The sequence below is a fragment of the Equus przewalskii genome, chromosome 8, assembly GCF_037783145.1.
Source record: "Equus przewalskii isolate Varuska chromosome 8, EquPr2, whole genome shotgun sequence".
NCBI lineage: Eukaryota > Metazoa > Chordata > Mammalia > Perissodactyla > Equidae > Equus > Equus przewalskii.
The window spans coordinates 85,079,136-85,094,815 of record NC_091838.1 but is presented as its reverse complement, the minus strand read 5'-3'; the positions used below and the strand labels follow the sequence as shown (position 1 = coordinate 85,094,815).

Genomic DNA, 15,680 nt, shown 5'->3' with positions numbered 1-15,680 from the left:
GCATGACTTCACTCATATGAGGAATTTAAAAATGTAGACAAAGAGAACAGATTAGTGGCTACCAGGGGAAAGGGGGGGTGGGGGTGGGCACAAAGGGTGAAGGGGTGCACCTACAACACGACTGACAGACAATAATGTACAACTGAAATTTCACAAGATTGCAACCTATCATTAACTCAAAAAAAATTAAATTAAAAAAAAAAAACTCCCTTAGGAACCCCATCTATCCACATGTTTCTCCTGAAGTCACATGGAGTCTGGCTAGAAGTCCCATAAACAGGTCCATTTCTAGGCAGTTCCAGACCAAGTTTTTTCACCTGGGTATATTTTTGGCCCATAGGAGCATGGCTAAAGTCACGAGGTTCAATCAATATAAGCCCAAGCGAATATAAGAAATTAATGATGACATAAGAGATTATGTGAAAATTTGTTGTTATATGATATTTAAACCCTAGACAAAAAGAAAACAGAGTTCATGTTCTCTTTTATTACATGATCTGAAAAAATAAGCAAAACAAAGAAAGAAAAAAATTATAAATATCAGTCATTTTTTTACCCAACAGATATTTGTGGACTGGCCACCCTGAGCTGGGCACTGAGCAGCCCACGGAGTCTTTTAGTGAGGAAGGACACATGGGACCTGGCCCGTCACATGCGCAGAGCAACATGCAATGTGATGATGACGAGATGCGCTGCTGTGGGAGTCTGAGGGCAATTTCATCCCTCTCTGAGCCGGTGAGGACTCACCAAGCTCTCACAGGGAAAGCAGGGTAACTGGGGAGATGATCAAAAAAACAGAGATTCCAGGAATAGGAAAAAGTAAGCACAAAGCCCCAGAGACTAAACCACCAGAAAAACACTCCCTAAGGAACATAATTGAGAGAGTTAAAAAAAAAATTATGGAGAAAATCATTAAAATATGGATATAGTGTATCAACATTTATGCATATTATATTTTAACAACTTACATATCTTAAAGAAAAAAATTTTTAAATTTTAAAAGGTCAAATGGTGTTGATATATTTGGTTGGCTCATCCTCACATAACAAAATAATATTAATTATTTTTAATATTAAGGGACAAAATAAGCACTCATGAATTAGAAGAAAATCGAGGTGAAAATAAAAATTCTGAAGCTGCTTTCTAAATTAGAAAAATACTATAAAGGAATATACAAATACTTTAATTGTCCTTTAAAAATTAAAGCACACCTAATAAACTGGGAAAATTTTCCAACAAATGTACAATCTACAATTAATAACATTATAAAAATAACATTTTCAGCTGATAACTGATATATGTGTAGACAATTTAAAAGAATCAATAGCATGCTATATGGATATTAATTGTTAATATTCTTTTATTAGATCAAATATATTTTTCTATAATATATTTGCCTTCAAAATAGAAAAAAATACTACTCACCTTTCTCTTTAGTTAATCAATTTGACTGGAGGGTGGTTCTGGCCAGGTGATCAGCTTTTAGTGAATCCCACAGGGCACAGCAAGTGGACAAACTAGGCTGGGGGCTTCCCGGGAGCTCCAGGACACCCAGGGTATATGCAGTTGCAGGTGGCCACTGATGGGGCTCTGAAACCTCAAGGGACTGAGGGTGTATCACTGAGCCGGGCCTGTCCAAGCATCCAGAGGGTGAGAGATACACTTCCATTTTTCAGGAGACAATGGGACTCAAGGAAGGGGGAGAGCCCCCCCTCTGCTAAAAAAAAAAAAAAAAAAAAAAAAAAAGTCCTAGGAACAGGCCATAGGAAACAGAGCAGGTGCTGATAGGTTTGTAGAACAAATGATCTATTTTACTGAAAACCACCATGTACGTCACATTTTACAAAACAGCATCCATTCTGACCTCTTGGTCCCTTCCCTAACTCCACAGAAGAAAGCAGGTACTCAGGGAGCCAGGAGGACAGGGTCCCTCTTCCAACACTCAAGGCTGCCCCAGGCACCCTCAGACCCCTGGTCCAGTGCAGCACACAGGGAGGTGAGGGCAGTGGAACCTGCATACTGCTCCTGCCAGCCTGGGGCACCTGGATCCTGTCCAGAATCCTCACTGCCACCCAAGGAGAGGGCCGTACCAGAACCACAGACACAATAACCCACAGCCTGAGCCTCAGCTGGACTCACAGATGGCCCTGCCTGGGCAGCTCCCAGCCCTAAGAGGAAGAGACCAGTCAGCACAATGGTTGTGGTCAACCTTGCCTAGGGCCAGCACAGCGACAGGCTGGGTTTCCATTCCAGCTCATCTTCCTCCAGGCACTGCTACAGGGCTGGGCTGAAGTAGTCCAAGATGTAGCTGACTTGGAAGAGAGGAGGGTGAGAGCTGACCAGACAGGGACCTGGGTAGGAGGGGCAGAGGGCTCCAGAGGGAGGAGGAGTGGGATACTGGGTAGAGAGTGTAAGGGGAGGGGTAGGAAGTGTGTGGGCCATGAGTAGAGCCTGGGGCCGGGGAGAGGAGGATACCAGGGGAGGAGTTGGGCGAGGAGGACTAGTCCTGGAGCAGGAGGAAGAGACCAGGGGAACCCCAGGAAAGGAGGAGGGACTGGGGAAACAGAAATAAGTTCCCTGAGTGGGATCTCTAGGCAAAGCAGGGGGACGGGTCAGGGGACTCTCAGTGAGGCTGGACACCAGGACCCCTGCAGGGGCCATATGAGAACACTGTCCAGCAGCGTTCGTGTCAGAAACATGGTGGAGCCCACCTGGAAGAACTACAGGTGAGCTGCAGAGCCACATCTTGTCCTTTAGAGCCATGGAGCCAGTATTGGCCTGAGACCACACTCAACGCACCAGGGCCTGCTGCATGGGCCAGAACACTGAGGCCAGAGGGGAGAGCAGGTGGGTCAGGGCCTCCAGGCAACCTTGCCCACCACTTCCACTCACACTGGTTTACAGACAGGTGAACTGAGGCCAGTGGGTGTGACTTAGCTGTGGCTGCCTAACATGTGAGCCACACAGGAAGCGCCGCCGAGAACACCTCTGGGGACAGGCCAGCATCCCAAGTAGAAAGATGGGATCTAAGGATGGAGATGGCAGCAAGGTCAACTGCCCACCCAGAAGCCAGGGAGCACTCTTGCATCTCGTCTTCAAATGCTTCTTGCTTCCTGGTGCCCCCCACGGTGTCTCCTGAGTCCAGGACCTGCTATTAAGTGCTCTCTGTGAAGCCCGGCAGTGTTTCACAGCAGTCCCCTCTGCGCCCCGCCCCCCCAAACTGATGAATGACAGGGCAGCAACTTTCTCAATCAAGGCTGGTGTTTACTCTCCCAGAAGCGAGTTATGCTAGGATCTGGAGGATGAGCAGGCAAAGGAGCAGTAGGACTGAGTTTGGTAACTTCAGGAGCAGACAGGAGGGGCAGTCAGGAGCCTAGACGTGTGCAGGCCCTATGTGAGGTGTCATCCACCAGCCTTCAGTACAATGAAGTCACTGGGTCAAAGAAATAGAACTCAACACACGTGGAGGATGGCTCTGGTTGCCATGAACAGACAGGAGGCAAGAGTCGGTGTAAGGGGACTAACACCTGGAGGCTCACGCAGCACTCAGGGAAGGGATGGGGCGAGGACTGGAACGCCTACCAGTGAAGGCAAAGAAAGCACAAAAGATTTGAGATTGATTGTGAAGACAGAACTCACACACCAGCTAAAGTATTTAGCATACGTGTCAACCCAGCTTCTGGATTAATCAACTATGTGGGCAGTAGTGTCACTCACTGAAAAGCAGAAGATGAGAAGAGATCCGGAGGCTGACCACATGTTTTGGACATGTCAAGTTTGAGATGCCCACAAAACATCCAAATGCAGACCTTGAGTAGGCAGTTAGGCTCCAGGCATCTATGCAGTCTGGGATGCAAGTTTGGGAGACACGGGCAAAAATGACATCACAGCCACTGAGGCCACCTGGAAAATGCAATTCAATGCAGCAGAAGGCCTGGGACTATGACCTGGAGCAGCCGACACTTAGAGAGGTCATCCACTAGGCTCAATCAAGTCTTTGGTGGGGACTGTTAGGACAAGAAGCTCTCTGCTCCTAAGAACAAAGTCTGGCCTGCTGGGGGCCATGCTGGCTCCGAGGATGACTTGCTCAGAAATGAAGGCAACAAAAATGACCAAGCACTGGGGTGAGAGCCTGGATCCAGCAATGCCAGACGCCTGCCTCATCTTTGCTTCTCCTAACAGACATAGCTAGCACACGTTTTCACTCATTCACTTTTATAAAAAGTTTTATTGGGGCAATGTGACATAACGACAGCACTACACCACATGACCAGACATTCTTCCATAAGTGAGCACCAGTGCACAACTATGCAGCTTTCCCACTAATCCTCATTACCAACAGCTACTACACCTAATACTGGAGGCTGAGTAAAATATTCTTTCTACAACTTGATGAACACTCGCTTCAGTTTTTGTTGAAGCTTTTCTAAACGGACCTCCCACTTCTGGCAAGAAGGACATTTCATTTGAAAACCTACAAATGGGGTCTTGTGCTTGTCTGACAGTACCCAACAAGGTAGTGTCACATCTGCCCAACAGCAATGGCACCAGATTCACTGACCAGCCAGGGATAGACCAACCCCACGTGTGTCCAAAAGAGCATCCCTGGAACGGCTCTGCACTCAAGATAAACCCCTATGCCACCCAGGGAGGGAGACTGTTCCAGGATGGGGGAAAGACTAAAAGAAATTGAACCTAAACTCTTCATCAGGAGTGTCCAGGGGTGCCTTGACTCCCCTTGCTAGGCGAGGCCTGCAGACCCTTCCATTCTTCTTTCTGGCGGCAGCACCCACGGGCTGCACCTGGGCTGAGTGGGCTGCTGCAGAGGAGGGCAGAGACAGTGTCAGGACTAAATAATAACGGCTAACGTGACCTGTGCCCACACAACCCTAATCCCTTTGTATAAATTAACGGGCTTACTTCTCAAAAACTAAAAGGTAGGTACTATCATCACACCCCTTTTGGCATCAGAGAGATTCACTAACTGTCCTGCTCCTGTCTCCCTGGTCCAGGCCCGAATTGTGTGTTCCTGAGGTCCAGGCTTGCTCATTCCCTGCTCCCCCCAGAGGCTTCCCTGCGCCCATCTCCTCCTCCCGCCAGCGCTGCTGCTCTGGGCTTTTACTTTCTCTCCCTACCCCTTTAACTGTTCTCGGTTGCTCACCAGTCCTGAGGGCCCGCAGCGCCTCGCGCCACTCGCTTTCCATCTGCGCCCTGTAGTCCCCAAACAAGGAGCGCATCAGCTGCCTCTTCCGGGGCAGGGGGGTTCTTTCGCTGCGCAGGGCTCGGATTGCCCCAACAGCCTGCTCTTCTGCGGATAAAAATAAAGGACAGTGACCTCCTCTATCCTCACCTCCTGTCGTCCTGTCGCAAAGGCAGCGATCCCATTCCCTAGCAACACACAGACCATAGCACTGCCCCCGTGCACCCCCAACTCCACAGAAGGGCCCCTCACTCTGTCTCGGGCTGGGTCTCTGCGTCTTGAGGCCCAGCTCCAGCTGCTCCACGCACCACGCCAGCTCCCGGGCCAGCTGCTCTGCCTGTGATGGATTGGGGAGAGTGGCTGTGCGCGCCAGGGCCCCGCGGCCTCCAGCCTCATCCCACAAGGACCCCAAACCCCCATCCCCTCCGCCTCCCTGCCTGCACCCGCCAGTCAGAGACGCGCCCAGGGACTCCGCCCTTGCCTGGGCCTCCGCGCTTAGGGGAGCTTCCTCCGGGGCGGGCTTTTCTGAGGCCTTGCTGCCGCCATTCGCTACGGAGGCCCCGCTCCAGGTTTTCTTTTTCTTCTTTTGCTTCCTAGAGGCCGCGTCGCCTTCAGCGCCGCCGGGGCGCGCCCTCGAGGCGGCGTCGCTGCGCGCTGGGGTTCCTGAGCAGAGACGGACCGCGTTGGACCTCACGGCCGGGGGCCGCGGGGCACCAGGGGCTGCGGGGCAGGGTGGTACCTGCGCCTGGGGCCGCCGCCGTCTCCCGAGGAGGACGTTCTAGGGCCTGGGGAAAGGGAGAGGGGGCAGCACGAGGGTCACGGGGGCGGCCGGCGGCCCAGGACCCGCCACCTGCGCGCCCTCTCCTCCCCGCTCACCTCCATGCGCCGCGGTCACCGCCGGAACCGACGTAGGGCCTCAGTCCGACGCCGAATTCACTCCTCCAGAAACGCGCCTGCGGCGCAGCGTTCCTCCGGACGCGAGCGTGCGGTGGGCGGGGCCGCGTTGATCCCCCAGCGCTGGCGGCCGCGGCGTCCTCCCTCCCTGGCAGCGCTGGCGGCTGTTTGGACCGCCGGACGCAGACAGCAGGGCCGTGGAGCCCCTGCGAGAGCGAGGCGGAGAGGACCCAGCATCCTCGGCGCTGCCTCCCCGCGCGGGCCGCGCCTGCACAGCCGCTCCTAACGCTCCATCCCCAGGGCCACTTCCTGGCTCTTGCACACGCCGGTCTCCACTACTACAGTCTTTCCTGCTCGCGCAGCCTCTTCAGAGGATAGATCACAAATCCCATACGTGCAAATACAGATATTCATACTCAGCCGATTCTCTTTATTCGAGGTGGTTCTATAAAGTAGCTGAGAACTGCTTCTGGGGGAACACAGTTCGGTTCCTGGGAGCTGCAGTTCGCAACGTTTTCATCAACCAATTAACACACAACCTTGTTTCATGTGTGCTGCTGTTTAAAGAAACTTTTAAAATATCTGTTGTCGATCATTGACATTGAGCTCACGGCCAGCAGCGCACACGTCCTCCACAAGGCACGTCGCAGCCTCCTTGCAGCTAGGAGCACTAGACGGCGCTTCAGCACCACGCCTCAGGGCCACCGCAAACAGCAAACCACCAAGCAGCACAACAATGCAATAAGCATGCACTGAACATACCGTGGAGAGGACACTGGTTTACAGTATAAGAACTGGAACAAAGCAGAGTGCCACCTAGTTCAGTCTCAGCTGGGAACATGTCCATCTGGTCACAGATTTTTCACTGCTCTGTGCACGTCTGTGAATGACTGTGAAAGCGCAACTGTTGATTTTGGGGTTACAAACAAGTTCTAGCAAGTAGGCAAATTTGCAAATATGAAATCCACTGTAATGAGGATTGACTGTATATATAAACGTATTTTAAGGTAAAACATTAAAATGCATGTATCTACCATCCAGTTTAAGAAACAGAACATTATCAATATCTTTGAGGACCCAGTGTACTCTTCCTTCCAAGGTCACAATCCACTCCTCCCCTCAGAGAAAACTACACTGAAATTGACCATTTCCTTTTCTTGATACTTATATAATGTAAATATGTGTCTCTAAACAGTATTGTTTAGTTTCGCATATTTTGGACTTTAAATACATCAAATCATCTATATGTGTTAAGCTTGCTGTTTCCTCAATATGTTGTGAGGTTATGCATGTTGCTGTGTACAGCTGTAGTTCATTTTCTTCACTAGTGATATTCCACAACATAAGGAGACCCACCAATAAACATCTGCATTTCTTCCATTTTTTTGCTGTTATTAACAATGCACCAGGAATATTCTTGTATGTCTCTTATGTGCAGGAATTTCTCTAAGATATGTCTAGGAGTGGAAAAGCGGAGTTGTAGGGTTATGCACATCTTCCACTTTCCTAGATAATACCAGCATCAACTTTCCAAAGTGGTTGTACCAGGTTACACTCCCACCTGCAGCGTGTTAGAATTTATATGTTCACAGCTTCACTATTCAGTATTATCAGACTTTTAAATTGTCAGTGCGATGATTAAAAAATAGTATCTCACTGAGATTTCAATTTTCATTTTTCTGAGTATCTTGTCCTATATTTGTTGGCCATTCATGTTTCTCTTTCTATAAAGTTCTTGTTTATGTCTTTGGTTCAGTTTTCTATTCGATCTACTGTTTCTTATTGAATGTATAGGAGCTATTTATACATTATAAGCTCTAATCTTTTGTCAGTTGTATATAGTACCAATGTCTTCTCCTACTCTGTAGCTTTTCACTTTCTTTATAGTGTACTTTGATGAAAAGAAATTCTCATTTTTTAACCACACTGAATGTATCGATCTTTTTATTTTCCCTTTTTGTGTCTTAAGAATCTTTTCTTAACTTGAGATCATAGTGCTAACTTCCTCTTCTAAAAGTTTATGGTTTTGCCTTTCAAATTCAGTTTTACTCCAACTGAAATTGACTTTTGTCTCTATGTAAAGCAGAATTCAATTTTATCTTTAAAATATGGATAATCAACTTTCCTAACCTCATTTGTGGGATTCTGATCTGTGGTGCCACCTCTGCTGCAGTTCATTTCCACACACACACGGGTGTATTTCAGAACGCTACACTTTGTTCCACTAGGCCATTGTAAATTCCAGCACTATGCCACCCTGGTCAACTGCCAACCTTTATAAGTCTGACATTCAAATCAGTCCATCGATTTCCATTAAAAACAGCTTTCAGATTTTTATGAGAATTGAGTTAATTCAGCATTTTGAGAAGAATTTACTCTTTGTATTAAAATAATCATGAATCTGGCATACCTCTCATTTATTTAGGTCTTCGTCAATATTTTTCAATAGTTTTATAACTTTCTCCCTAAAAGTCTTTCACATTTTTCCTAAGTAATCCTACATATGCTATTTTCAAATTGCTATTAGGATTCAAATTGGGGCACAAATCATCTATTTACTTATGGTATACTGAGAAAAATATTTTATTCTTGTCCTTAGTTCATGGCACAGAGCTCCTAAAACCCTTGGAATTTCCTGAGTGATAAGGAGGATAGGAACACCTTTTATTCTAATGAGATGACTCTTGGTGGCCCCTAGACGGCTTCAGGGTAGGCATGATCAGAAATGCTGATCCTGGATTAGAAGCTGGGAACTTTCAGCCCCACCTCCCAAACTACAGGGCGGGGTGAGGAGCTGGAGATTGAGTTAATCATCAATGGCCACAACCATGCCTACATAATGAAACCTCCATTAAAATCCCTAAGCAAGGTGATCTGGGGGAGGTCCCAACTTAGTGAACACACCCCAGTGCTGGAAGGGTGGTGCATCCCGACTCCACAGGACAGAGGTGCCTGCACTCGGACGCTTTCAGACCTCCCCTGTGTATCTCTTCATCTGCCTGTGGATTTGTATCCTGTATAATAAACTATAATAGTAAGTATAGCGTTTTCCTGGGTTCTGCGAGTCATTCTAGCCAATTATTGAACCTGGGGCAGTGGGGCTGTGGGGACCACTGACTTCATAGCTCAGTCACACAGAAGTGTGAGTACCACAGGCACTTGACACTTGTGACTGACGTCTGAAGTAGGTGCAGTCTTGTGGGCAGAGCCCTTAATCTGTGCAGTCCACATGAACTCCAGGCCGTTAGTGTCAGAACTGAGTCGAATTATAGGACCCTCAGCTGGCGTTGGAGAGGACACCATGTATTTGGTGTCAGGAGGGAAAAAAACTCTCAATCTTTAATGATTTTTGTCTGTCTGATCTATCAATTATTGAAAGAGGCATATAACACCCTCCCACTATGATAGTTTGTTTGTGTATTACTCTTAGTGATTCTATAATTTTTGAGGTATATTTGAAACTATTTTATTCTGTGAATTTAACATATTTGTATCTTCCTGGGTAAATAAACATTTCAGAATCTTGTAAAGGCATTCTGTTATCCACAGTAATGACTTTGGCCTTCAAGCTGACTTAATCGCATGGTTGTACAGCTTCAACAGCTTGCTTCCTTCATCTTCTTACTCTCAAACTTTGTCTTCTCAGGGTTTAAGCAGGTCTCCGTATAGCTTGATCTTTTAAAAAATCCAGTCTGGTATTCTCTGCCTCATAGGAGAGTTTAACCTACTGATATTTTTATCACTTGCATCCTGCTTGTCTTTTTTCCCCACCTTTTTTCATTTCTCACCTTACTTTGGATTGATCGGGGATTTTTTCTCTTTCTTGATTCCCTCTCTACTGGTTTGGAAATTATACACTCTATTACTGTTCTTTTATCATAATCTTGAAATTTTAACACGCCCTCTTAATGTATAAAAGCCTTAGGTTAATCAACATTTTTATCTTCTTCCCGAACAGTGCAAGGACCTTTGACTGCTCCAGCTGTATCCCCACTTCCTGACTCATCCGCTATTCTTGTCTTGACTTTATTTCTATTTTGGTTTTTAAACCTCCCAAATTAGACATAATTTTTATTTACAGTCAATGTTTTTAAATATACATCATACTCTTTGCTCATCGTTCCTTCTTATATCTCAGTTCTTCCATCTGGTATCTTCTTTTTTTAATGTACAGACTTCTCAAGTTCCTTTAGTGAGGTCTTTTGGTGGTGTTTTGGGTTTTGTTTATCCCAAAACATCTATTTTTATTCTCACTCTTGGACGATAGCTTGGATGGAAATAAACTTTGAGGTTAGCAGTTACTGTCTCTCAGAATTTTGAAGATGAGCCACCTCTGCAGACCTCTCCCACCTCTAGGACCCCACCCCACCCTGTCTCATCTCTATTACTGTACTGAGTGCTGCCTGGCTCGATGTACATTTGTCTCCTGGCTGGACTGACAGCCCTGAGGAACAGAGACATGTCTTTCCATGCCTTTGATTTGCCATTGCTCAGCAGACCACCTGGCACATAGGAGCTACACAATAGATGTAGTTTGACTTAATCATGAATCATATTGGATTTGAACTGTTACTCTCCAAATATCATATTTTCTATGGTTCCTCTCCTGACATGAAACATGTGAGTTCTTAAAAAAGATTTTCCTGTATTTTCCATAGCCCCAAATATTTATTAAAGTCTGGTATGAATAAGATAATGAGAGAAGTATAATGAAACAAAAAGAGAAGTGCCCTGACCTTGAAGAACGTTGTTTAAGAAAACATACATCCAAACACACTGTCTCTCCATTAACATAATTAGACATTTGGATCAAACTTTTAGTTTTTCCCATTTTTTTCCTATGACAAAACGTGATTTTTTAAAACTTACCTAACCTGAAGACTTTGTCACAATCTTTATGTTCATGAAGTTTCTCTTCCGAGTGGGTTTTCTGGTGGTGAATAAGCATCACTCAAGGCATTAGTGAATACTTGGGGGCTCTAGATTTCCCTCCATGTCTCCTGAGTAGTGGCCCTTGGTGTAGAGGGGCAGTGAAAGAGGGCAGCATAACTAAACCCACACAGGGCACAGTGTTTGCAGATGGCCAATGACAACACCTCACCAGAGTTATGGACCCTCTACCTCAGACCCAGTGGACTGCCCAGGGACAGGACACAACAGGAGGAGGCTGGGGTTCAAAACTGACCCACCACTGAGCCTAACACCCACTGGGCACTCACTGACACAGCCCTAATGCATGCAGGAGGCTGGCTCCTCCCTGCTTATCTGGGCAGCAGAGGTCGTCTCCTGGGAGTTCTCTATCCTTGGGTTTTTGTCTCTCTGGGACCCACGGCTCTCTCCTTTGTTTCAGCTGGGATATCACACCAGGTTTGGAACATGGGATTGCTGCTCATAGAACAGCAAATGCTACATCTTGGGTGCACAGAACACATCTGCACTGGTGCCAGACTCTAGGTGTATGAAGCCCTGTTGTTAGAGACAGGGACTTTGAGAGAAGCCATCATTTTAAAAGTCCAGGGGAAGCTGTGTCTATGGGAAGATGGGTTTACACAGTGGGTTAAGGGTGATATTTGAGCACAGAGAAATAACAAGCTTGTGTGTGCTTTCCTCACTGGAAGGCAGAAAAGCAGTATGGTGCAGTGGTCAAGAGCACTACTGCCAAGGCAGGCAGATCTGCACTCAAATCTCAGCTCCAACACTTACTGTGTGACTTTAAACAAGGTACTTAACCTCTCTGATCATCAACTTATCCATCTGTAAAGTGGGGGGAGTAGCTGCACCTGCCTTCATTGGTTTGTTGCAAGGATTAAATGAGATAATGTTGGGAAAAGAACTTTGCACAGTGCCAGGATAAAGGCAGTACTCATGGTTGGCATTTATTGGTTTTGGGCTTTCTAGCACCTGCTCCCCTTCTAATAGCAAACAGTTTCCTTTTGGGGAACTATCTCCACCACAGTGTATGTGATCTTGGAGGGATGTTAACTCAAGTTTCCATATTCAGAAGCTGATGGGTCATTAGCTTCCTCTCCCTGCCACAGTCCAGTGAGGGAGAACATGTGACCTATGTATGTGGACTGGAGAGAGGCAGAGGAAACACTGGCGGTAATGTCACTCGGCAGAGCAGACCATTCTGGTGTGTGGGGCCTGCTGCTCCCTGTTTCTCCAGAGCACCCCTGCTTCCCACACTATCTCCCGGGATTCTGTGAGCCTCCCGACTTCCTTCCAACACTTCTTGCAACCAGGAATCCTAGATGGAACAATGGTGACAACGACAAATCAGCCAACACTGGGGTGTGGGCTCCATGCGAGACCTTGGGAGGATTCCTGGAATTGGAGTATGTAAGTTGGTTATCAATGGAGCTCAAAAAGGAAGAAAGTGTAAAACCAGGGATCCCAAAAGGGGATCACCCATTTCCAACTCTCCGTAACAATGCAGAAGAGGAAACTGAACTAACTTTTTTTTTTCAGTCTCTACTATGTGCCAGGTATTCAACTAGGAACTTTAATATACTGGTACCATTTAACTTAAACCACCCTATGAAAAAGGAATTATTCTTCTCTTCATAGAAATCAAGGCTCAGAGAAGTTAAATGTCTTGAACAAGATCCGAAGTACAGAACCCACCCCATCCCAGGTCTGACATTGAATCAGTGGTCTTCCCAGTGTAAGTACAAGTGTAAGACAAGGCCTTCCCTTGTTTCACAGCCCTGATGGATCCTGAGCCCAAAACTCGGTCAGCTTCAGAACCTATGGCTGTGCCCAAGAGAGGATGAAGCTAAGATGCACAGTTAAGAACTGCAGGGCAGGTTTACCCAGCAAGACCAAGTTCCTGGAGGTTTCCAGCATCAGGTCCCTACAGAGGCCCCACTCCACCAAGGAGAGGAGCACGGCCCTGGAAGGTCAGGTTGGCCTGGAGCAGCGAGTAGGAGGATGCAAGCCTGCATGCTTGGAGGGTGCATCAGAACCAGGGGGGCACAGCCAGAGAGCCCACTGGAGGGGGCACCTGCACTCCCCTCATCCTACTCCCCCTTCCTGCCTCCCAGCCTCCTGGTCTCTCCCATCTCTCCTGCCCTCGCATGGCCCTGGGCAATCCCACTCTCCAACACCAACTTCCTTCCAAACTAATGTGAATTACCCCCTCAAATTCGCTAAGTCGCCCAGTTGACGGGTTCACCTAAGAGCCACCAGAGAGGAGCCCGGTCCACACGCCTGGAAGCCCTGGGCTTTTCCAAGAGCCTCAGCGGCACTGTGGTTTGTCCCCGCCCCCCCCGCCCCCCCCCCGTTGGCTAATTCACGAGATGACTGTGCAGTTGCCCAAAGGTAAGAAGACTCCGGTAGTTTACTTACTTTTGCACTTTGGAAACTCTGAGCAGCGTCTCGGGCTATCTTTGCTTGTCCGCGATCACTGCACTAAGAATGCAGTTAGCACCGACGGGCTACAGAAAGCGACTCCAGACCCGAAGTAAGGCCACCTCTATGAACCAGTGGGAATCAGCATATCATGGAATTTGGTACCTGTAGATGTAACCCTGAGATTACGACGTGCAGCTGAAGAGGCTGGAATATCAGTCCCATCACGGTGACTCGGTTAAAATCTAAGGACACGACCCTCGGTAACGGTAGTTCGACTTTCCTAGCCCGCAGGGGAACCACGAACTCGGATCCTGACCTGCCAGCGGCTCCGCCGGACTTCCGCCGGAAGGGACCGTGGGGCCATGTTTGTTGGGGGCACATGAGGGCAGCGACCCTCCTTCCTGCCGCCATGTTTGTTGGGGACAGAGAACAGGGAGAGATCCTGGGGTCTTGTTTGTTAGGGGCACAGGACTGGCGGGGCCTGTGCCTGCTCCGTTTGTACGGCGTGGAGAATAAAAACCCATGGCTTCCCTGCCTTGGGGGCGATGAAAGAATCAGAGACGCAGAAACGTGGAAGACCCGGGGGAAACCCGGAAGCGGGCGGCGGGGCCCCGTCGCCGGCGGAGGCGGGTTCCGGCCGCCCCGGGCACCGCGGCCCCCAGGCTGCCTGTCTCGGCTCGGGTGAGTCCGGGAGGCGGGGGTCGGCGCGGTGAGGGGCCTCGGGCAGCGCCGTTCCAGGCCGAGGTCGGCGGACCCCGCTACGTCCGGAAGGGGGCGGGCGGGACGGTGAGGGACGCGGGGCAGGCGATCACCTCCGACAGGCACCGCGGCCCGCCCCGGGCCCTCCAGAGTCCGGGAGGAAAAGCGTGGCCGGGGCCGGGGCCGGGGCCGGGTCGGGGCCGTGGAGCGCTGAGTGCGACTCCCAGGTCTGCCCGGCAGGCCTCCCACCCCCACGGGCGGGCTACGCGCTGAGATGAGGAAGGGAAGTGGGAAACACCTACACGCTCTCGGGTTTCAACTAACGATTCCCCCACAAGTAAAAATCAACAAGCTGAAAAGAAAAGTCAGTTGTTTCCAAAGACAGGAATCCGACCTCATTACCGGATTGGCCGTTTGAGTCAGGCTGGCCAGTCCTATGGCAATCATCTTACCTAACCATTCACCCTATTCATACTCCACTTCTAGAAATCCTCCCAGTAAGTCACTGGGACAGGTGGACTGGATGGGGCAGAGATGGAGTTCAGTGCCTCGGCAAGCGACTGGGCTCAGGCAGGGCCACTGTCATGCAGGGGGCCTGTGAAGGTTCTCTACTGATGCCTTCTGTGTTTATTGGGAAATAATAAGCAAGGTCATCCTGAATGGGCAAGGAGAATCATAAAACGAGCAGGAGTGAAGTGGTCATCACATACAAGGGATTCTCAATAAGATTCTAGCAGATTTCTCATCATAAACTTTGGAGGCCAAAAGGCAGTGGACCAGAATGTTCAAGGCGCTAAAAGAAAAAAACTGTCAGTGAAGAAACCTCTATCCAGCAAACAGTCCTTCAGAAGTGAGGGAGAAATTAAGACATTCCCAGATGCACAAAAGCTGAGGGGGTTGGTGACTGCCACACCTGCTCTGCAAGACCTGCTCAAGGGAGCCCTGCACGGTGACGTGAAAGAGCACTAGACAGTGACTTGCAGCCATGTGAAGCAAAGATCTCAATAAAAGTAAACGCACGGGCAGTTATAAAAGCTAGTGTCATGCGACAATGGTTTGTAACTCCACCTGTTGTTTTCTACATGATTTAAGAGACTAATACATTTTATAAAACCCAATTGTTAGTCTAAAAGCTAGTAATATTGTAACTTTGGTTTGGAACTCCAAATTTTGTTCTTTACATAATTTAAAAGTTCAGTGCGTTTAAAATAATTATTAGTTCATGTTTTGGGGCACACAGTATTTAAAGATGTAATTTTGTGATATCAGCAACCAAGACGGACAGGGATGAAGCTGTAAAAGAGCAGAGCTTTTCTGTTATTCAAGTTAAACTGGTGTAAATTCAAATTAAAGTGTTATAACTTTAAGATATTAAATGTAATTCCCTAGTAAACACAAATAACAATAGAATATACACAAGAGGAAGTGAGGAACGAATTTAAACATTTCACTACAAAAAATCAACTAGGGGCCAGCCCCGTGGCTGAGTGGTTAAGTTCGTGAGCTCCACTTCAGCAGCCTGGGGTTCACTGGT

General features: G+C 48.1%; 2 protein-coding genes and 1 long non-coding RNA gene across 23 annotated transcripts in view; 1 reads left to right on the top strand and 2 right to left on the bottom strand.

The window, feature by feature from the left end:
* Positions 1 to 13,788, bottom strand: part of C8H8orf33 (chromosome 8 C8orf33 homolog) — a 45,212-nt gene extending 31,424 nt beyond the window's left edge. For 2 of the 19 annotated variants that reach the window (XR_011543582.1, XR_011543586.1), the window contains exons 1-8: positions 13,442 to 13,760; positions 10,964 to 11,024; positions 6,077 to 6,984; positions 5,940 to 5,985; positions 5,682 to 5,863; positions 5,453 to 5,537; positions 5,162 to 5,308; positions 1,426 to 1,717 (exon numbers count right to left, since the gene is read on the bottom strand). Coding sequence is in view for 10 of the 19 variants with exons in the window: in XM_070632405.1 (XP_070488506.1) it covers positions 4,680 to 4,819; positions 5,162 to 5,308; positions 5,453 to 5,537; positions 5,682 to 5,863; positions 5,940 to 5,985; positions 6,077 to 6,082 (606 nt within the window). In the remaining 9 variants the exon portion in view is untranslated. Of the gene's footprint in view, positions 1 to 1,425; positions 1,718 to 4,208; positions 4,820 to 5,161; positions 5,309 to 5,452; positions 5,538 to 5,681; positions 5,864 to 5,939; positions 5,986 to 6,076; positions 9,048 to 10,963; positions 11,108 to 13,441 lie in introns of those variants that run through there. The other 17 variants (XR_011543581.1, XR_011543585.1, XR_011543587.1 and 14 more) reach the window with 15 other exon arrangements.
* Positions 3,244 to 3,903, bottom strand: LOC139085312 (uncharacterized). The gene is made up of 2 exons (XR_011543593.1): positions 3,718 to 3,903; positions 3,244 to 3,578 (listed from the first exon to the last, which is right to left on the bottom strand). It is a non-coding gene; the product is annotated as an uncharacterized lncRNA (long non-coding RNA).
* A 55-nt stretch (positions 13,789 to 13,843) lies between the features above and the next one.
* Positions 13,844 to 15,680, top strand: part of LOC103554898 (zinc finger protein 3-like) — a 28,231-nt gene continuing 26,394 nt past the window's right edge. For 2 of the 3 annotated variants that reach the window (XR_011543580.1, XM_070632401.1), the window contains exon 1: positions 13,844 to 14,128. Coding sequence is in view for 1 of the 3 variants with exons in the window: in XM_070632401.1 (XP_070488502.1) it covers positions 13,993 to 14,128 (136 nt within the window). In the remaining 2 variants the exon portion in view is untranslated. The remainder of the gene's footprint in view (positions 14,129 to 15,680) is intronic. The other variant, XM_070632402.1, reaches the window with a different exon arrangement.